The sequence below is a fragment of the Tenrec ecaudatus genome, chromosome 11, assembly GCF_050624435.1.
Source record: "Tenrec ecaudatus isolate mTenEca1 chromosome 11, mTenEca1.hap1, whole genome shotgun sequence".
In the NCBI taxonomy this organism is placed as follows: Eukaryota; Metazoa; Chordata; class Mammalia; order Afrosoricida; family Tenrecidae; genus Tenrec; species Tenrec ecaudatus.
The window spans coordinates 105928515-105951642 of record NC_134540.1 but is presented as its reverse complement, the minus strand read 5'-3'; the positions used below and the strand labels follow the sequence as shown (position 1 = coordinate 105951642).

Genomic DNA, 23128 nt, shown 5'->3' with positions numbered 1-23128 from the left:
TGCACAGCACCGTCTGGCTGCACGGTACTCTCTGGTGGGTCCTGACACGGTCCCAGGGAGGAGTGCGGGAAGAGGCAGTAGCATCTCGCTTTATCCACAGATGGGTCATCTGTGCAGGTTAGGGAAAGCGATTTGTCTCCAGCACCCAGACTTGTTATCAGGCATGTGTCTCCCAGGTCTCTGATTCCTAGGACACCCCCTCCGCCACGCACCTCCCTCTTCCCCCGCACACCAGTGGATCCAGGTATGATATATGTGTGACTGAGAAGGGAAGAGACAAAACTCTGAATCGACTCCATGGTCATAGGTTGGAACCTCTGGGACATCCATTCTTCCTGCTGCCCAGATCCCCAGCCAAGGTATCCGGACCATCCCTGAAAAGACCGACTCACAAAACTAAAAGTGATGTAAGCCACTCTTCACATGCTCCTCAAGTAACGGACCCTCCTGGGGAGATACAGCAAACATACAACCTAAATGTTTCGTTTCCCTCGTCTACCTGAAGTTAAACCCCCCTCTGCCACCAAAACCCCATCCTTCTGGACAAAACCAAGTGGCTCGGAATCACCAGCATTACTTAGCCAGGCATCTAAGACCACAGCACCTCCTAGTCTCCAAGGCCTCGTGCTGTTCTCTCTGTTCACAGCTAAGTGGTTTCAATGCAGACTCATGAAGACAATGGAACTTTCCCCACACCTCCGCAGACATCCACACATTTCCTCTCCCTGCTGTCCCTCTGTCTCACTCCTGCTTCTCCTAGCAGGAGCCCATGTGGCTCAGTGGGTTAAGTGTTGGACTGCAACCACAAGGTTGGCAGTTCAAACTTACCACTAGCTCCACGGGAGAAACATGAGGCTGGCTGCCGTGGTTAACACTCATTGCCTCAGAAACCTGCTGGGGCAGTTCTGCTCTGTCCTGACAGGTCCTTGTGAGTTGGAATCGATTGACAGCAATAGTCCAACATTGTGTGATTCCCTCTGAAGAATTGTCTCTGTTCTTTTCCATGTGCAAGTTTCAAAAGGAAAGTGAAAATCAGATGGGAGTGGGGAGGGGCGGGGTGAAGCAGGGAGGAGGAAGCAACTGCTTTGAGCAAGCTGTAGAACCACTTGCTGCTAAAATTCTGGGCAAGGCCCCAAAGTCACTTTCACTCAGAATCAGAAGAACCGAAAGAACTCTCCATTATTGTTGGCCTCTATGTTCCTCTAACCAATTCTACCTTTTTCCCCCCTCAGGAGTCAGCAGCAAAAGCTCTTAAACAAACAAACAAACAAATGTTATCTGTGTCCTAGTCAATTATCTGGCTTCTTCCATTACAAATACACCATGCTCCGCCAGCACAGGAGATCAAGTCAGTGCACCACATTGCTCCTCAGAAAACAACATATGGCTTCTCCCAATTTCAACCTTTTTTGTAAAGTTTATACAGAAGTTCGTTTTCCAGTCAACAATTTGTGCATTTCGACTCACGACATGGGTGCAGTCCCCTCAGTGCCACAACACTGTGCACGCTCGCCCCGGGGCTCCCTCTTTCCCCTTGTCCTTCTGCCCTGCTGCTTCCTGCCTTCTGCGCTTGGTTTTTGGGCCCAGGCTGCCCTGTGGGTCTCTTCTGACTGTTCTGAGGTGCTCCTCCCCACCCCGTTTTTACTCAGTTTATAATAATAACTGTCTTTTGCTGGGCTGATCCCAGGTGGTGGAGCATCTCCCTCCTGATTAGCAATCCTCTGCTAGAGACACACAGCACCACTGAGTCCTTCTGACTACAGCTGCAGGTTCCAGAGAGCATTTCTCCCTCCTTCCGACATCACGACACACGTGCAAAATCATGCCTCTTAGATTTAAAATACAACTATCTAAACTCACAAATAATATTAAGGATATGCGAGAATAAAATAATATATAAATGCACCAAACTATCATCCCAGAACCCAGAGACAAAGCCAGCAAGTGTAACGAACTCCATCTGAATATAACATGTATCTCTTAATGGCAGATGGTCTACCATTAAGTTCGAAATTCCTTTTAAAATTCTTGTAGGCTATCAGCATGGACTGGTTAAATGGAGCATTTTATTTATACATTGGAACTACTTCTCATTACCTATCAGACACATAAAGTTAATTTCCCTTGAACTTTGTTATGCATGAATAGTTCACATAAAGCCACTAAAACACCAATCTTTTTTCAAATTGCTTTTAATCACATTAAGCATGAGGCACTGTTGGTTCAATGGTAGGATCCTCACCTCCCAATACACCCCATGCCCGGTCACCATGTGGCTGGCAGCAGGGGCTGTGGGTTGCTGTCATGAACAGTGCGTATCAGCAGCGCCTCCGTTTTGCCCCGTCAGGCATAGGGTTGCTCTGAGTCAGGGCCAACGCAGTGACCACAGACAGCAACGTACGATAAGCCAGCAGGCTACCCCTTCACGAAAAACAGATTGATACCTGGTCGACCAAATGGAGGAACACTAAATAATTACCCCACTTTGATTTTAAAGAAACATGAGACACTGGTGCTTCAATGGTTGAGTTTTTATCCTCATGCTGAAGACCAAGGATCCTTGCTGGTCTAGGGAACGATGTGCTGGGCTTCCAACCATACAATCAGCAGTTCAAAACCATGAGCCCTTTGGTGGGAGAAGATGAGGCTTTCTGCATCCACACAGATTTCCCGTCTTGGAAACCCACATGAGCAGTTCTACTCGGTCCTATGGGGTCACAGGGAGTCAGAACTGCCTTGAGGGAAGGGAGGTTTTATTTGTTTGCTTGCTTGTTTTTTGGTGCCGGGGACCAAGTAAGGATTGCCAGCCACTATGCTTCCACCATCCGCCAGTGGTGACCCGCGTGTCTCTCTGATGACAGAAGGTGCCGGCAGAGCTTCCAGACCAACACAAGCTAGGAAGAAAGGCTTGGGAATCTATTCTGAAATCAGCCAGCGGAAGCCCCGTGGATTACAAGAGCCCCCTGTGTGAGCTGCACCCAAGCGTAGGTCTGGCCCAGGACCAGACAGCATTCGTCCTACCTTATGCACAGGGTTCCCACGAGTCAGAGGCCCACGGCCACCCCACAACCACCACCACAAATGACAAAAGGCGCATGCGTACCTTAGAAGAGTCAGAGCTTTTCATGTACGGCTCCGCACAGTGGGTGATGCTTCCCTGGAGGACCTTCTCAATTCTGGCCACAAGGAATATATCAGGATGAGGACACGTGACTGAAAAGATCCCCTAAGAGACAGACGGCTTTCATCAGTGGGGAGCATTCAAGCCACATTAACCAATCCCATGCACAGGTACAGACCTATGCAGTGACACAGTACAGCGGCTCAGCAAAGACCAGGAGCCAAATCGGTGACCAAAAGGTTATCATCTCTACAGTAGGGGGGACAGCTAGGAGAAAGTTTATGGAGTGATAGACACTTCAGTTAAACAAACAAACAAACACCCCCACCACAGTGTATGACCAAGCCTAATTTGGGCATTCCTAAACCCATTTAAGACCACTTAACAGTACTGCCTGAGGGCTCGTGGCCTCACCTGCTTCGGGTACTGCATGGCAGCTTCCTGAAGGATGTCGTGAAAGGCAGGCGAGCTCTGTCCGCTACCATTCAGCAGGGCGGGGGACGTGGTGGCCAGCATCTGCCTCACCGAGAAATGGTTCAGGTCCACGTGGAAGTCGGCAGAAATCTTCTGGTTGCACTTGACGTCGAACAGGGATAGAGTAACAAAGAAAGGCTCCACCTGAACAAGACGAAGAACGCAGCCCATTAATACTTGGTGCGACTGTCTATCGGGACGAGATCACCGCTGCTCGGCAAGGAAAGCAAGCCCTACTGAAGACCGCTGCTGTAAAGGCCTCGGAAGAGTCTCGCTCTCTGCCACACACAGGGTTAGGCTACCAACCTTGTAGGGGACAAAAAACATCCTATTACTGTTTACTTTGCTTTGCTACTCCGTTTATGCTCTTCAGATAACAGACAGTTCAGTTGTTCTCTTTCAGTATCTAAGGTAACAATAGTCTCACGGAGCGTCCACCCACCCTCCTGGTCCCTTCTCAACAATATACCGTCCCCTCAGGCTAACTACCCCGGAGAGTGATCGATCGAATACTTCCATCTCCTTGATACCCAAAGCTAGAATCTACGCGTGGGTATGCAGATAGGACACGGCCAACTGGCAGATCTGAAAACCTGAGTACTAAGAAAATAATAATAATCAGTATCTTATGGGTTACAGGGAAATTACATTCGTTGTGGGCCCCTCTTCATCTTCAGCCACGCAGCACTGCAGGTTGAAAGACAAATCATTGCATTTGACAAGAATCCGCTTTCCAAACTTCTCCTCGAATGGCTTCACATCCGGCTCAGCTAATGCGCAGTCGAGCTTCTTGAAAAGAAAATGCAAACACGGACACATGACGTCCCCGTTCAAACAAGCCCCCGACAAAGGCGTCCCAGGAAACGGATGCTACACAGGAAAGCTACGCAGACCCATTTGTTTGCAGCAGTGTTATTTCTAGCTACGTGCTAAATGATGGTCTGCAGCAGAATGTGTCGCTGCTAATTGCAAGGTGAGCACTTGACCACCACCAGGAGGCAAAGAGGAGGCCTTTTACCCCCATTCAGATGTACAATCTTGGAAATCCAGAGGCAGTACAGCCCTGACGTACAGGGTTGCTATGCGTCAGAAGTGCCTGAATGGCAGTGAGTTTGGTTTTGGAGGTTTTAGAACATGATGAAGAAATCTCTCTTATTTCCCCCGTCCCCCCCCCCCCCAAAAAAAAAAAAAAAACCAGAGAAAATGATTACAGCTACAGGGAAGGAAAAAAAAAGGACCAAAAAGGGAGAAAATACAGCAAAACCATTGCCCTTTCCAAGTAGCGTAGGCAGCTTTGGGCAACCCTTGAAGGGCTTGCACGGAGGAGACGGGGCTGGTTGGGACGCTGAAGTAGACTGAGGCACGGAATGCTTGTGTTGGAGATGGAGTCTGGACTCCTCTCATCTCCCGGCCATCGAGCCGATGCTGACTGACAGTGACCCCGTAGGAAACGGGAGAACTTCCCAGGTGGCTTTCCCTGACTGTAACTCTGTATGGGAGCAGAAAGCCTCATCTTGTTCCTGGAGTCTGGACTGGGCATATACATGTATGGTTAGTCATGTACACATGTGGTTACAGGTATGTCTTTTGTGGACCCTGGAAGGCTCAGAATATCTTTGGTAAATTTCTCTTGATTTCGAAGCGCCTATTGACTGTCATGTTATCAGAAGAGACCAGTCCCAGGAAAAGGACATCATGCTTGGAAGGGCAGGGAAGGACTGACTACGATGGGCTCAAACATAAGAAGGATTGTGAGGGTGGCCCAGGGTTGGGCAGTGCTTTGCTCTGCGAGATGTAGGGTCACTCTGAGTTGGAATGGACTCAGTGCCACCTAACAACAACAGCAACATTAACTAACAAATGCTACCAGTAATCGTGCTAGGCGGAGATGATTACAGGTGTCAATTTTACCTTTCCCTACATTTCCCACATTGCTGTTACACTGCTTATCACTCCACAATAAACAAGCAAATATACAATGACCCTCTTAAAAGTTGTCTTCCTCCCACCCTCATACTTTAGTTAACTATTTAAAGATATTTCTTACCTGGGCATCGGGGTCTAAGTAAAACAGTTTAACTCTGCTTTCACTTTTCAGTTTGATTTCTGCTTCCCTGGTACTCTGATAACAAGATCAATAAAAATTACATTAGGAAAATCCATTTTATCCAAAGGATCCACAAACGCTGCCCATTCTGAAGAGCCACACTCAAGCACCTCTACCTCTTCGTCATGGGGGCCAACTGAGTACCGATATGAACTAAGATGTGTGCGGTACACAAAGGACGCTGCAGACAAGGAAATCAGACGTAATCCTTGTCCTAATAAAGCTAACAAGCAATTGGAGAGCCATCACAATTTAAAGTGTAAGCAAGAGAGTAGTTAAGCATTAAGTTATGTAAAAATATTTCCTAAAACAACAGATAAAAGGATGGGTTTCGAATAAAGGGTTGCTGTTTAACTTCCACTCAATAGTACAACGGAAGGAAACATTGCCTTTCATGTAATAGCTGTATGTTTGAGATAATTACTGGCAGATACTGCATCAATTCACCTCCCCAAGGGCCTTCTCGCTCTCTAAAAGAGTTTCATTGGCATATATTTCACATGTCATACCATTTAATCGCTCAATCATATTAAGAAGATTTGTGCAATCATCACCATAATCAATTTCAGAACATTTGCTTCTGGTTCTCATTAATGTCAACTGCCCACTCCCCCATCCTCCCTGCCATGCCCTTAGGCAATTATCAATCCAGTTACTGCTGCTATGGACCTGCCAATCCTAGATTTCATACACAGGAAATCATATGCAACGCAATCAGGAAGCAAACACACAAACAAAAACCCAGTAATAATGACTAGACCAAACATCAAAAAACCTCAATCAAAGCAAAAAAATATATTAAAAAATGAAACAACTTTAAAATGGATCAAAAGGGAGATTAAATAGTAAAGTACTACATTTTAACTTAACTCCATCTTCCATAATCAAGTTTACTATGCTCTCTGTCTGGTAGCAAGGCGAGTCACATTCCTAGCTTATGCTCCGAGGGGGTTCACTGGAGGCTTTATGCCTGGAGGGACCCTGTAAATGGATGCTGGCTTCCACTGCCATCACCCATAGCCCCCTGCAAACCAAGTGTTCACCATGTAAGCTCCGAGATAATTTCCTCCATTGATCTGGGTTTCATGCTTTACAATCCTTGAATCAAAGGCTGGTGTGCCTCTTCCACTCGGACTTAGCTGACACCTCACTTAGATGGCTGCTTAATTGAAGATAAGTCTTTCAAGAGCCAAGGGCTATTCCATCTGTTTTTTTTGCTCCACCCCACTTTGCTGTAACACCCCTATCTTCAGTGATCTCTTCATGAGGACGAGCATCGAATAAGGGCCTTCTCTTCTGTGTTGACCCATCTTTAAGGATTGCTCCCTCTTAAAAACTCCTATGTTTGATCAAGCTAGAAATCTCTCCCAGGGGAACCAATAACGAAAAAGTGGGGGAGGGGCAATGGAGGATGATGTAAGATATGGAAAAATAATTGATAACTTATCGAGGGTGGGCGGGTGGGGAAGGGAGGGGGAAGAAATGGGGAGCTGATATCAGGGGCTCAAGTGGGAAGAGGATGCTTTGAAAATGATGATGCGGCATATGTGCAAATGTGCTTGACACACTGGATGAATGTATGGATTGTGATAAGAGATGTAAATGCCCCCAATAAAAGTACTAAAAACAAACAAACAAAAACTCATATGTTCATAGTAAGTCAAACAGAGTCTTGCCATCCAGATTCTAAGGAACATTCTAGATGTACTTCCAAGAGAAATTTGTTCATTTATTTAGATGCCCATAGGATAGTCAGTACTCTTCATCGACACCATTCCCCAAAGGCATAAATCCTTCTTCAATCTTCCTTTTTCATTGTCCAGTTTCACATGCACATGAGGTGACTGAAAAACCATGTCTTGTGTTAGGTGCACCACGCTGGTCTGCAGCAAACAGAACTGACTTAATGTGGCTATTTTACCCAGAGCCTTTGTCACTCCCACAGAATCACGGGGTGTGAGCATGCAAACAAGGTGTAGAGGACTCTACTTCTCGGGGATTGGTCAGTTTTGCCATTCTGCTGGGCATAAAGTGAGCCAGGTCAGAAGCAGAAACAGAAGGTGCCATGACAGCAGAAGGAGGAGCCATGGCCAGACAGGACTGCTGTGTGGGGAAGCACTGGCAACAGAGACCAGGAAGAAGTGGCAGCGGAGGCCGTGAGAGAGCACAGTAGAGCTGAGTGACTTTGGGCAGGATCGGGTGCGGGTGCCTTTGAACATTTACCGGCATGAAAGGAGTTTTGTAACACTCGCTGGAGCAGCACAGAGGCCAAGGGGCCCATGGGAGGTATGGTTCAGAAGAGGGACTGCTACAGACAAAATGACTCAAGTGTATCCTTAATGTTTTCCGATCAGGACTTGTGACCGGTTAACTTTCCTAATAGATTTCCATGATTGTCAGAATTGTCCGTGAGTGCTGCGCAGTCACTGCCACAGATTCGGGAATCCAAGGAGAAGTAGAGTGCTGTGGGCAGGTCGGCTGGGGTCAGAAAAGGGTACAGAAAGAGGGCGGCCAGATGCATGTCTGACCTCTGCCTCGCAGAAATCACCCTCGGACTGGTGTAGAGTTGGCTTCTCCTTCCCCCTTACGTAGTCAGAGGAGGTCATATGTGGCCCCTCCACCCAGTTTTACATGTTCTAATGGACATCTTTGGTGTGTTAGGACTGTAAAGAGGTGTTTTGCAGAAGAAGAAAAGCATGAACATTGTAGGCCCCGTGAAAGGCTGCAATGCACAGCATGAGCAAAGGCACGGAGGCTGGCACAGATTCCTGGGGTCAGGAAGACTCACAGCCCAGTCTAGATAGAGGACAGAAGCAACAGAATAAAGAGCAATGACATGTGCACGCGTGCTGGTGGAGGGGAGAAGTGTAAGAAAAACAACAACAGATCTTAGAAGGGCTGTATGTGGTACAAATGGCCAAGTACTTGAAGACCAACTGAAAGGTTGGCAGCTTGAGCCCACCCGGAGACACCTCAGAAGAAAGGGGTGGCGACCCATGAGGTCCCACCCTGGAACATACTATCTATCATTCTGCTCTGCAACGCGGGGCCATCGTGGGTCTGGGTAGGTGAGGGTTGGATAGAGGGGCATTACTGAGTCATTCAATCATTGTGTACTGAGAGTGTATCACGCTGCAGGCACTGGGGAGACAACATGAAAGGAATGGTGGCCCTGCTTCCAAGGAGCATCTGCTGCAGAGACAGACCAATATGAAGGGCAAAGGAAAGTGTAAGTTACAGGGGAGCTGACCTAGACTGGAGGTGAGAGTGGGGAAGGCCGTCTCGGAGAAAGGCTAGTCCACAAGGCTATTTGAAAGGAGGAGGGAAGAGCCGGTAAAAAGGTGCAAGTTGCATCTGAGCAATGACCAAGTCATTCATGACAATTGAATGGTTGAGCCAAAGGAAGAAAGAAATGAAAATACAGTTTGTCATTTACATTCTGAGGACTAGGGAATACAATTCAGAACTTCCTTTTAACTGTGGATGACCCACTGGAAGCGCTCACGTGTCTACACCAGGAAGAAAGCTACCTGGCCAACTGACTGGAAGAGACCCATATTTATACCCAGTCCAAAGAAGGGTAAGCCAACCAAATGCTTAAATTATAGAACAGTATCACTGACATCACATGAAAATAAAATGTTGCTTAAGATCGTCCAATGACAGTTGCAGCAGTGCATTGACAGGGAGCTGCCAGAGGGTCAGGCCAGACTCAGGAGAGGACTTGGAACAAGGGCTATCACTGCTGGCGTCAGAAGGATCTTGGTTCAAAGAAGAGAACACCACAAAGGCGTTTACTTCTGTTTAATTGACTGTGGCAAGGCCTCCGACTGTGTGGACCACAGCAAACCAGGGACAACCGGAGAAGAATGGGAGTCCCACAACCCTTCAGCATACTCGTGCAGAAATGTACTCAGATCAACACAGAGCTGTGCAAACAGAACAACGGAATGCATGGTGTAAAGTCAGGAAAGCTGCTCATCGGGGTTGCATCCTCTCACCATACTTATTCAATGTGGGTGCTGAGCAACCAATCAGAGGAGTTGGCTTATGTGGAGAAGAGTGTGACATCGGGATTGGAGGAAGGCTTACTAACGACCTGCGACATGCAGCTCACACAACCTAACTTGCTGAGAAGTGAAGAGGACTGGAAACACTTGCTGGTACAGATCAGAATACATTAGGACTCGATGCAAAGATCAAAATCCTCACACCGGGGCCCATAGGAAACATCACGAAGAATGGAGAAAAGATTGAAGCTGTCAACGATTCTGTCTTGCTTGAACCCACACTGTGCTCAAGGAAGCAGCGTCAAGACTACAAGCCGAGCTCCATTTACAGCTGCAGCAAAACCTCTGTAGAGCACTGAAAAGCAAGCATACCACTCTGAGAACTAAGGTGAGTCTGACCCTAACATGGTATTGTCCATTGTCTCATATACATGTGAAAGTAGGACACTGGATAAAGAAGACTGAAGAAGAATCAACGCATGTGGATTATGGAGCTAGCAAAGAATATTGAAAATACTATGGACTGCTAAAGGACCAACACATTCAATTTGGAAGAAGTTAGGCTAGTGTGCTCCTTAGAGGTAAGGATGGCAAGTCTCCATCTTACGTGTTTTGGACATGTTGTCATAAGAGAACAGTTCCAGGAGAAGGACATCATGTTTGGTAAAGTAAAGGGACGGCGAAAAAGAGGACGGCCCTCATGGAGATGGGCTGCCGTAGCGTGCTCCAGCCCGGGACAGATGTGGGTGAGGCGGAGAACTGGGCAGTGTTTCGTTCTGTTGGCACAGGGTAGCTGTAGGTCAGAACAGACTCGGCACCTAACAGCAACCACAACAACCACACCAACAAGGGGATGAAATCACCAGACCTGCATTTTCGAAGCATCACTTGAGAACCAGACAGGCAGTTGAATAAAGAAATGGGGGGAGGCTAGGAGGCTGTTGCAATAAGCCAGGAGAGAGCAGGAGGGATTGAACTGCTCAGAGTAGGGTCCATGGGCCTGGAGAAGGAGGAAACCTCTGCCATCAAGCCAATTAATTCCAAGTCACAGCAGCTCCCTGAGTGATGGAGCAGATTTGCTCCATAGCGATTTCCTAGCTGCTCTCCTCATGCAATCAGGGTGCCAGGCCTTTCTCCCATGGCGCCCCACGGGCGTTCAGAAAGCCCATGTTTAGGTTGGTTGTGGTTAGGTGCGGTCGAGTCCGTTCTGATTCAGTAGAAGTCAAGCATAAACGGCACTAAGGAGATGGTAAGACACAAACAAACCCAACCAGGTTTCTAGTTTGGGTAACCTGCTGCCCGGTGCCTCCATTAACAGATAAACGATTCGGGGAGAAGAGCAGGTTTGTGGAGAAGATGCTCAACCACGTGGAGCCAGCCCACCATTCGTGGGACTTCCAAGTCCAGTCCTCTAGTCAACGGTTGGACAGACGGGACTTGGGCACAAGGCAGACACAAAAGCTGGAACTGCAAACTTGGGAGGCACCAGCAGGGAAGGTGGACTGAGAACAGTTGAGTTCAGAGCCCCCTGCCCCACCAACATGGACAGAATGGACAGAAGATGATAAGGGAAAAGGAGGAGGGGGAAGACAGATGGTGGCATGCACGGGGGCTTAAGATCTAGGCTGCACAATAGCACGTTAGAGTAGAAAAAGAAACGCTTCTAAGACATTCACAATAAAGAAAACCACCTCATTATTTCTCATGCCTGGCGCCTCTAAATCCATCTCCTGCTCCTCTTGCAGTCAACGCTCCCCCTGTTACTCTCAGCCTCCATTGTTCCATCCAGAGAGGCAGAAGAGAATCTCTGCTCTCATCTGATGGCCACAAGTCACATCTCTGCACTCGGTGGGGCAGTGACAGCCACAACAGATCAAGTGGGACAGGCGTCTTGTCTTCCCTGCTGGTGACTGATGAGGTCTATTACTAGATTTCTAACCATCGCTAATGAGAAATGAAACTTCTCTGAAGGCTCTGTCTAAGCCCTGCCTGTCTACTAACAGAATGGGTAACTAAGAAGCCTGGTGCCGGCTCCGGCTGGAAGTTAGAGGGCTGAAGTGATATTCCTACAAATCATGTGCTCCTGTTTATAGGGTCAATCCCATGCTTATGGTGGCTCTGATAGATTGAGTTGTGTCTCTCCAAAACGCTATATGGAATTCTAGCACCTGGGGACATGATCTTGTTTGGGGAAATAAGGTTTTTCTTTGCAGATATCATCAGTTTAAGGAAGTCATTCAAGGGTAGGGTGGGTCCTAATCCCAAACATTTCTGAACGTGGTTTTCTAAGAGGGCAGACATGGAAGCAGAGTCATACTCAGGGGCAAGACAGCTTGTAAGGATCTACCTATACACCAAGGAGTGGCAAGAAGCCAACAAACCCAGGGGCTGCCACCTGCTGAAAGAGCCAAGCAGGGATGCTGTGCGAGAAGCAAGCAGAGCCCTGCCTGCACCCTGGAGTCAGGCCATGTCCTCCAGACCTGAGAGGGAGAAGAATTCTGTTCTTCACAGCCCCCGCCTGTGGTCTTTCCGGAAATGGCAGTGCCAGGACACTCAGGCAAAAGCTCTTTCCTCCTGGGAAATGGGACCACTTAAAAAAAATTTTTTAAAAATTTTATTGGGGCTCTTTCAGCTCTTAAAACCACCCGTACATCAATTATACCCCATGTATTTGTACATATTTGTACATACATTGCCAAAATTATTTTCTACACATTTACTTTCCATTGAGCCCTTAGTAGCAGCTCCTCACTTCTCCCTCCCTCCCCCACCATCATGACCCCTTGATAAATGATAAATTATTATTATTTTCGCATCTTATGCCAACTACTGTCTCCCTTCCTCTGCGGTTTCTGTTGTTTGACCCCCTGGAGGGGGATGGTGGTGGTGGTGGTTGTGTGTCAATTATTGTGATTGGTTCCCCGTTCCTCCCCCCATCTTCCCCTTACCCTTCTAGTACCGACTCCCATTCCTGTTCCTGGATTCCATGTGTCATGGCTCTTATCTCTTCTCTGTACCTGTGCACATGCTCTGGTCTAGCCCGCAGTGAAAGGCAGTACTGGGGACATGACAGTAGGGGGTAAGGAAGTCTCAAGGAAGCAGAGGAATATTATGTGTTTCATCAGTGCTTTACTGCGCCCTGGTTGACTCATCCCTTCCTTCTGACCCTTCTGTGAGGGTATGTCCCATTGTCTCTACAGGGGCTTGGGGTCTCTACTCCGACTCCCATCATTCTCAACAATATATTTTCGTTTGTTCATTTGTTTGTTGTGGGTCTTCCGATGCCTGTTACCCAGTCCCATCACCACCTCGTGATCACACAGGCTGGTGTGCTTCTTCCATGTGGGCTTTGTTGCTTCTGAGCTAGATGGCCGCTTGTTTACCTTCAAGCCTTTAAGACCTCCAGACACTATACCTTTTGATAGCCGGGCACCATCAGCTTTCTTCACCACATTTGCTTAAACACCCGCTCTGTCTTCAGTGATTGTCCTGGAACTGTGATCATCACAGTTAGAACAACATGTTCTTGCATTGAGGGGGGGCAAAAGCAGAGCTCCAAAGTCCATCCATTACCTCAGTGTATTGCTTATCACTATGTGTACCTACTGGTGTTGTTGCAACAGCATCTAGCTGAGAGGAACTGCTAAGAGCAGAGTGGGGTGAGCGTGATGGTGGGGCAGGAGGAAGGTAAAAGGAAACACAGGAACAATCTAGGAAGCAAAGCTATGGCTAGAGGTATAAGCATAGGTGTGTACATAAGTAAATACATTAATTCATAAAAACAGAGATCTTGAGACCACTTCTTTGCTTGATCTTGCCTCTCACCTGCCCTGATTTTTCACGTTCCAAGAGCAAGGGGGAAAAGATGAGCCATCTGTACCCACATGGCTGTGGGTCACATTACGAGCACAAGGGGGTTCCTGGTGGCACGGTGTCTAGAGCACTAGAGCGCTGACAAGACTCGACAGCTTCTTCCTGGGGGGCAAGGCTCAGCGGTCTGCCCCATCAAGATCTCAGCCTCGGGAGCCCTGTGGAGCAGCCCTGATCCGGGGCCACTGGGGTCACCACGGACTGGATGGCACACACCACCATGAGCCACATATAGCACGAGAAACCTCAGTAAAAATAAACACCTGTAATATGCACTTCCACAAGCTGAAAGTCCACAAATACAACTAAAAACACAAACAAACAACCCATCACCTCCGACCCAATGTGGTCAGGCACGTCTCAAGGCGGCAGGAAGACCTCTGCTTTTAAAATAACCCGAGTGCGCAGGGAGGGGAGCCACCGTGGCCGGCGTGCTCCCCCTCCCACAGCCCTCCACGGCGTTGGGTTCGGTGTAGAGAGAAGGGAAGGGAAAGGAAAGAGAGGCGGAACATGGACCAGGGCAGCGCCACTCTCTAGAGGTACGGACGCTTCTCAGAACTCCCAACCAGGGCAGGAGTCTGCACAAACAGGGGTAGGGAACCTTTTCTCTGCTACAGGCCTTTGGATACTCATAGCTTCATCCACAGGCCATACAAAACGATCAGCCTGAGACGTCACCTGTTAAATGTTGGCAAACACTTAGCCAACGGTGCCACTGCTTCCCTGTGGTACGGGGTGGGGTGCTAGCAGATGTTGATGAGTCGGTGGGTTGAACTTCCCCAGCCCTGACCTCAAATACAGCTCATCCACTCCCTTGCAGCTCAGTCTCATTTCCCTGGCACGCCCTGAGCATGCTTTCTCCTTGTCTTAAGAAACAAGTATAGGCCAACCATTCGAGAGCTCCTGGAAAGAGTGGGGATTCCTTTATGCACTTGCTGGGCCTTACGTTTATTTGTGAGCACAGGCAAAATTATTACAAGCCAACGACCAGAGCTAACAAACTCTTATTTTGAGGACAAATGATCAGAAACAATAGCAAAAAATATCTCTTGACTCTATTGGATCCTGAAAACAGGGTTGGTTGGAAGATGAAGATTTACCAAAATCCACTGGGGCCAGCTAACATATTTTTAAAGAGAATTCATATGAATTATTTCCACGCCGTCCAAGATCTCCAACTCCCCAGCATCATTACCTCATCCCTTGTGTCCCGAAACTATAATAAGGCATTATAAAATAAGGAGGCCCAACAAATGGACGGTCAGCTGAGCGCACAAATGCAACCTCGCCAATTTCTTGGCATCACAGTGCAATGACATCATTTCCTGGGTTGAGAGATGGAGAGTAGGCCATTTAAAGAACCAATCAGAAAAGTCAGACTAACTGGCTTGTAACCGGGTGTGACCCTGACCATGTTATGCCTGGGCTTTCTAGGCATAGAAACCAATGAATTAACTTGAACAACCCGTTTGTAAACTTAGTTTTAAATTATAAAACGATGTACTCTTGATACTATAAATCCTGCTACATTTGTAACAAAAAAAATGTTTGTAGCACATTAGACAATAGGAGGAAAAGAACTGGTTTCAGGGTAAACACAGCAATGTTCCCTCCTACAAAAGCAATTCAAATGTCCAGTACGCTCTGTACAAACATGAGATCCAGAACATCATAGAATGCTTTGACAACCTAAGCCCACATCACTCATACCGTACAGGGCCACTCCGGAATATTCCAGCGTGACACATCGGTTATGTTTGTACTCCAACAACTTCCTGCCGATCATTTCCTGTTTGGTGAGGTCTCGCTCACAGTGGAAAACAAAAGGCAGGGAAACAGGATCGTGGGGCAGAAAGGAGTGGACCAGAGGGGAGACCGCTCACTAAATGACATCTTCGACTACCTTCTGCCAGTGTCCTGGGTCTTTTCTCTGAAGTGCGTCCTTGACCGTGGCCCATCCTCCGAGCCCTGTCATTGTCTTAGGACCTTTACTTCCTCCCTGGTCAGAGGTGGGCTCCTAGCGCTCTTGTTGCTTCAGTCTCTGAGTCTGGAACTAGAGTGGATTCCCTCTGAAAATGGGATGATCCATGGATAGTCAACCCTCCTCTCAGTCAACACAAATGACTCCCACCTTAGACATGCTGGTGGCCAAGGAAAACACAGCCCGAGCCATGCTATTCCTTGGGGTGGGGGTGGTGAAAGGGCAGGGGGGCACCATAGGTCTCTGGTTACCCCAGCCTCTCACACTGCACACCAAGAGCACAACAGCACGCCATCACAATGAACCAACAGATAGCCGCTCCCGACGAGTGGATAATAACACACTGAGACAATGACGCCTTGAGTTTTATATTCTTTTTCCCTTTGAAAAATTACCTTTTGTATTTTTCTGCCTTCCTTCTTACGGTACTTTTAAGACCCCAAAGCTAAGGGGAGAATGAAGGTCCCTTCGAATATTATATTTTTTCAAACTCTATTTATGAGCCATAATAAGACATAGGTTTCTTATTACAACCCACTCGGTTATCGAATTTGCTATTTTTCACTATTAAGGCCAGTGCACTCTGATTCCATTTAGTGTTTTGATTTTTGTTCCTGCCCCCCCTCCCCCAAACATGAGTCACATGATGTTGAGCAAGAGAAGCCTGACCGTAAGAGGACCCACGGAGCCATCCCTCTCTCAGAAGGCAGAGAGCAGCCCCCACTGCTCTGCCAATTGGCTCTACTGCCATGGCTTGCCAGTTGCTGTGGTGCTGGAAGCTAGGCCACAGGGACCGCAAATGCCACCACCAGGGCGGCTCATGGTAGCCAGCTTTCAGCAGCGCCTCTAGAGTAACACAGACTAAGAAGGAGGAATGGGCACTCCTCAGGGATTAGTTGCCGAAAGCTGTGAACAGCAGTGGAACTCTGCCAGACAGCTGCAAGGTGAGTCCCTCAGGGTGGAGGGCATTCAAAATACGACACGGGAAGAGCTGTAGCCTCAAGATCGAGCCCACCGTCATGATGTGGACAGATAAAGCATGTAGGACCTGCAACTGCTGATGGGGCCTGAGTCAGATGGAGAAGAAACCATTGCAAACGTCTCTTAACAATCGGAACATGGGCTGTAGGAAGGCTGACTGTTGGAAGACTGCAAGTCATCAAAGCGGAAATGGAACACATAAGGGTTGAGATCCTAGGCATACGTGGGCATGCTACGTCAGACAATGATAGGGTTTACTGTGCCCGGAATGACACGTTCAAGAGAAATGGTGTCACACTCATAGTCAGAAAGAACATGTCAAGATCTACCTTGAGGTATAAGACGGCCTGTGACAGGATAGTATCTACATGACAATAAGGAAGCCCAATTAATACAACTATTATTCAAACTTACACTCCTCTCTCACTGCCACTGAGTCACTTCCAACTCAGAGGGCAAAGTAGAACTAGCTGCCTTGTCACCTTCCAACACTGGCAATAGTTACAGGAGCAGAAAGCCTCATCTTTCTCCCGTGGCACGGTTGATGGTCTCTGACTGCTGACCTTCTGGTAAGCAGCCCAACTTTTAATCCGCTGTACCCTGGGGCTCACACTTACACAGCAACCACTAATCCCCAAGATGAAAACATTTCAGTTTCCCCCCCAATTTCTACAGCCCCCAAAGGATCAAACCTGTGATCAAGACGCACTGATAATCACAGATGACTAGAATGTAAAATGCAAAAGTTGGAAACAAAAAGAATCAGTCGTTGAAAATATAGCCTTGGTGATTGAAATAAAGGCAGAGATCAAAGGGTGAAGCGTTATAAGACCAACCCCCGAGCCACTGGAAATGCCTTTGTACAACAACATAAATGGTGACGATACACATGGACCTTGCCAAGGGGAATACACAGGAATCAAGTCAAATTATGTGTGGAGAAATGTAAGAGAAGCCCAGGAACATCAGTCTGAGCAAGGCCAGGGCCCAACTGCAGAACAGACTATCAACTGCTCACGTGCAAGTCCAAGTTCAAGCTGCAGAAAACGAGTCAATGTGTGACCTGACCTTAGGTTTGGACATTGAACACTAATGACTGAGCCAGACAAGCTGTGGGATGACATCATACACAATAAAACCAAAAGGTCATTAAAAACATAGGAAAGAAAGGATCGTGATAGGGGTATCGTGCCAACGAGTTACCCGTAAGAAGACATGGTAGAGTTTAGCTTGTCAATCACTTTGCAGCTTGAAGACCTCATTTGCAGGTGCCACTGAGATAAATGGCTCTTTGGAGGCACGTGTGTGAGTGTGTGTGCCTTCACCTTCCTGCTAAAGAGCCTGTGTTAGCCCTAGAGATGCATCCACCACCATTGGATCCAGAAGACTTTGCACTTACCAGACAGTGACCTTCCTGCATTCTGCATCATTGCATTGCATGTAGCTACATGAGTCTGAAGAGGGATTTATGGACTAGTAACAGACTTAAAGACTCTTATAGGGCTTGTGGACTTGATCTGGATTGGGCTGGGATGTTTCCCTGATATATAACTATTTCTTGATAGAAAGCTCTCTCTTACAAATATGAGTGTCACCTAGTTTGTTTCTCTAGACAACCCAGACTGACACCAAGACCAAACCCGATGTCACAGAAGAGACAGAAAGTTGCTCTTGAATGTAGAGAGGCTAAAGTGAAAGGAAGAAATGATGAAGTGCGAGAGCTGAACAGCAGCTCTAGAGGAAAAAACAAAGTATTATAATGCAATGTGTAAAAACGGGCTGGAAAACAAAGAGGGAAGAGAGCCCTCAGCATCGCTCTAGCTGAGCGATCTAAGGAAATTCAAGTCTTGAGTTAAAATCTTGAAGAGCTCTATGGGCAAAGTACTGAAAGATGTAGGAAGCATCAAACGAAGATGGAGCGAAAACAGAGTCACTGTACCAAAAAGAACTGTTTGACGTCCACCCATTTTAGGACGAAGCAGATGATCAGGAACCAACGGCGCTGAAAGAAGAAATCTGAGCTTCACTGGTGAAAACAATATTCCAGAAATTGACAGAATATCGACTGTGATGTTTCAGAAAAAGAAAGCGATGCTGGAAGTGACCACTCATCTCTGTCAAAAACTTTGGAAGGCAGTTACCTGGCCAGCTGACTGGACGGGATCCTTATTTCCACCCATTCCAAAGAGAGGCGGCCACAATGCATGTGGAAATTATGAAACAATATCATTCATATCGCACGTGTTAAAGAGTTGCTGAAGATGGATTAAAAAATAATTGAGGCAGTACATCAACAGAATTAGAAGAAGCTCCTGGCAGATTCAGCTGAGAGCCTAGACAAGGGATATCATGGCTGAGGTCAGGTGGATCTGGGCTGAAAGCAGAGAATACCAGAAAGAGGTCTACCTACGTTCTATTGACTGTGCAAAGGCATTCAATTGGGTTTTTATTTCATTCAGGTGCCAACAAGTCGATTCCAACTCAGCAATCCTGTGAACCACAGAACCAAACAGTGGCCGGTCATGTTCCATCCTGGCAATTGCTATGTTTGAGCCCACTGCTGAGCCCGTGTGGGTCCATCTCTCTGGGGCCTTCCCTTTTCACCACCCCTCCACTGTGCCACGCATGCTACCCAAGTATGGTGGGGCTGGGATCATGCAGTGCTACACTGCACCCCGACTGGCTCGTCTCCTCCCTGCGACCTTTCTTGAAGTGGATGTCCAGTTGTTCACAGATGGGCTTTGGGTCTCCACTCTGCACTCCCCCTCATTCACAATGATATGATTTTTTGTTCTTTGATGCCTGGTACCTGATCCCATCGACTTCTCATGATCGGACAGGCTGGTGTGCTTCTTCCATGTGGGCTTTGTTGCTTCAGAGCTAGATGGCTGCTTGTTTATCTTCAAGCCTTTAAGACCTCAGAAGCTAATCTTTTGATAGCCGGGCACCATCAGCTTTCTTCACCACATTTGCTTATGCACCCATTTGTCTTCAGAGATCTTGTCGGGAAGGTGAGCAACATGGAATGTCCGTTTAATAGAACAAAGTGACTTGATCTTCATTTTAAAGCATCTTCCAAAATTCCATTCTTTTGCAAACCCACCCAGAGATAAGCACTATTAAAAGTTTTCTGAAATGAGGAGCTGATGCCAGGGGCTTATATGGAGAGCAAATGTTGTGAGAATGATGAGGGTAACAAATGTACAAATGTGCTTTATACAATTGATGTAGGTATGGATTGTGATAAGAGTTGTATGAGCCCCCAATAAAATGATTTTTTTAAAAAGTTTTCTGGAATTACTTCCATTTTACTTACCTATCTTTACAAATACATCCAACAATATGTACATTGCCCCAACAATATACATGTAGTGGTGTTTTGTGTGTTTGAGAAGTGCTATATACAATGCGAACATAATGCATGATTCTGTATTTGCTTCGGTTTTGCTGGTTGATCCTTTTGAGATTTACCGGCGTTCACACAGATCTAGCGCATCCCTGCTGTTGCGGTCCGCGCACACGTCATTGCAGCTGTTCTGTGACTTCCACGGCAAACACCGCTCCCATGAAGCTTCCTGTCGCTGTGCCTCGCAGTCACGAGCGATTCCTTCTTCAATGAAGAAAGCCGTGTCTTCTCTCTAGCCCTCGCATCCTTACTCGATTATTGCCTTGCTATTCTTTTCGTTTTTTTGAGACTGCAGTGAAATAATGCCCCTAAACACCCATGCCTTAAACACTATAATAGAAACATAGTTTATCTACACACAATTATAAATAGACCAGCATTCAACATTGACCTCGGCTTTGTGACAACTTGGCTGTTTTAAATATAAATCTCCCTCTCGGGCTGGGAATCCAGAGCATTGTTTTTTTAGGACCTGGCTGCTTCCGCCGAGTCTTTTTAGCACCTGCCTATTAAGGCTAATTTGGGCACCACCATCGCAACCTCGCCATTGGCTGGGAAGAGTGTCGATCTGCATGCTTATGTTGTCAGTGGTGTGAACTTGAGTGGATTGCTTTCTGCATTGAGATGTGCTTTGTTGCTTTGTTTGTTTCTGGATGTTTTAGGCTTCATAGCTTCTGAGAGAAAATTTTTCTTGTTTTGTTTTTGTTTGTGGAAGCACATAATTTTTCTGCTCCCATTAAGAAGTGAAAAAGTTAAGTTTCCCCAAGTGGTGAGTAAAGAACTAGAGGAGAGTTGTAGGTTTCATCGTTGCAACCCTGCACCTTGACTGGCTTGTCTCCTCCCTACGACCCTTCAGTCATGGGGTGTCCAGTTGTTCACAGATGGGCTTTGGGTCCCCACTCTGTGGTGAATTATTATAATAGGGCCTATGTAACTTAGAGATAGAGTTATTTTCTTCCTGTGGTTTACAGCCAAGTTAGATGCACTCAGTTTAGTTGCTGAAATCAACTTAACTAGTTACAGTCACCTAGTTTTTTAATGCTTTCTCCCCACCACTATCATGATCCCAATTCTACCTTACAAATCTGGCTAGACCAGAGGATGTACACTGGGACAGATAAGAACTGGAAACACAGGGAATCCAGGACAGATAAACTCCTCAGGACCAATAATGAGAGTAGCAATACAGGGAAGGTGGGGCGAAAAGAGGGGAACCAATCACTAAGATCTACATATAACCTCTTCCTTGGGGAATGGACAAGAGAAAAGTGGGTGAGGGGAGACGTCAGACAGTGTAAGACATGATAACATAATAATAATTTCTAAATTATCAAAGGTTCGTGAGGAAGGGGAGGTGGGGAGGAAGAAGAAAAATGAGGAGCTGATACCAAGGGCTCAAGTAGAAAGAAAATGTTTTGAGAATGATGATGGCAACATATATACAAATGTGATTGACACGATGGATATTTGTATGGATTGTGATAAGAGTTGTACAAGCCCCCAATAAAATTATTTTTTAAATTAAATAAATTAAAAAAAAGAAGTTCAAGTACAATGTTTTTAAGGAAAAAGAAAAGGAAGTCAATACAACAATAGGTGTGGAATATGGATGATTGTTTTTCTTTGTGCTTTTCAGTAACACGTTTCTCAAAATTATAAAAACAGGTGTAACTTCTTTTTTCATTGAAACTAACCCAGAAAGCAAGCTTGTCAGAGAAGCCTCTGTCAGTCACATTTCGTCTGAGCAGGCAATCCCTCTTTGGCTTAATGACATTAGCACCACCCATCCTCTTGGGGAGCTCACCTGTTCATGTGAATGAGCAGGAGCATAAATGTCAGCGGGGTAACAACTATGTTCCTACAGTCACATTTTATCTGTGTTTTGTTGCTCTTTCTTTAAATCTTATAAAGTTTCAAAATTTCGCAGGGGGGTGACCACTTAAAGAATTCATACAAAGACAATAACTTCATGTATTTCCTGGAATACACCTTGGAATCAGGGATTTCAGGCCTGAAATACACCTTGGAATCAGGGATTCCAGGGTCGCCTCATAATGAGGCCAGAAAACAAAATAAATGACAGGCATGGTTATTGATGATTCACTACAGAATATAGTAAAACCTGCAGAAGCCAGGACCCGTGTGGGTCAGAGAAGGATGTGCACATCCTCCCATCCTAGGAGTGGCAGCGGAGTGTGAGGAGCTGGCCGCCCGGGGGAGGAAACGTGTGGGATCCTGAAGAAATGCCAGGCGGTCTTGTCGAGTCCTGGCTGTGACAAGTTTCACTGTGACCGAGAATAATTTCCACAGAGTCCATTCGGCACAAATCCGTGAAACAGGAAAAAGGCAAGATCATTCTATGAAGAGCAGACAGTGGAAGATGGTGTTACCTTGGCAAGTTCAGGCAGGTAACTATCCACACCGGATCCGGGACCTTCCAACTTGCTTTGCTCGTCATCTGAAACAGTGAAACAGATGAGCTGAGTCACTGAGTACGGGAAGCATTTAAAGCAGGGAGCTAAGGCTGTGGTTTTCAACCCTGGGCGCCCATTAGAAACACCGGGGCGCTTTTAAAAGCTGCAGACAGCAAGGTCTGGTGGTGACAGGCAGGGAACGGACAACGTCTACTCAGAGCTGCAGAGGCTCTTGTTCGGTGCAGTTGAGTCGATGCTGACTCAGAGGTCCCACGGGACAGAGTAGAATAGCCCCATCGCATTTTCTAGGGTGCTATCTAGCAAACCAGACGAAATTCATTGCCGATTCCGACTCACAGAGGTTATGGGACAGAAGGGAACCGCCCCACAGTGTTCCTGCGCCAGGAGCAGTGGGTGGGTTCAAACGGCCAATCTTTCAGTTAACAGCCAAGTGCTTGACCACTTTGACACCGGGGCGTCTTCACTGGAATTGACAGTAGCTCTAAAGCAGCCCTGGTAGCATAGGGGTTACCCTTTGGACAGTGATCTGCGAGGTCAGCAGTTCAAGCTACCAGTCAGCTCCTCAGGAGAAAGACGGGGCTTTCGAGGGTCGCAGTGAGTCAGCATTGACTTGATGGCAGCGAATTTTTAGAATATACAAGCTGTAAGCAACTCCGAAAAAAAAAATCTTGGCCACACCCCTCAGACCTGCTGAAAGTCAGACTTGTCCAGGGCCCACCCCTCACTGCCAGCAAGTCGATTCT

At 46.9% G+C, this 23128-nt stretch overlaps 1 protein-coding gene across 13 annotated transcripts in view; it reads right to left on the bottom strand.

The window, feature by feature from the left end:
• DOCK9 (dedicator of cytokinesis 9) overlaps positions 1 to 23128 on the bottom strand; it is a 330985-nt gene that overhangs the window by 120103 nt on the left and 187754 nt on the right. For 12 of the 13 annotated variants that reach the window (XM_075563461.1, XM_075563465.1, XM_075563463.1 and 9 more), the window contains 5 exons: positions 22341 to 22408; positions 5643 to 5717; positions 4244 to 4384; positions 3536 to 3739; positions 3104 to 3226 (listed from right to left, as the gene is read on the bottom strand). In XM_075563461.1, coding sequence (XP_075419576.1) covers positions 3104 to 3226; positions 3536 to 3739; positions 4244 to 4384; positions 5643 to 5717; positions 22341 to 22408 — 611 coding nt within the window. The remainder of the gene's footprint in view (positions 1 to 3103; positions 3227 to 3535; positions 3740 to 4243; positions 4385 to 5642; positions 5718 to 22340; positions 22409 to 23128) is intronic. The other variant, XM_075563462.1, reaches the window with a different exon arrangement.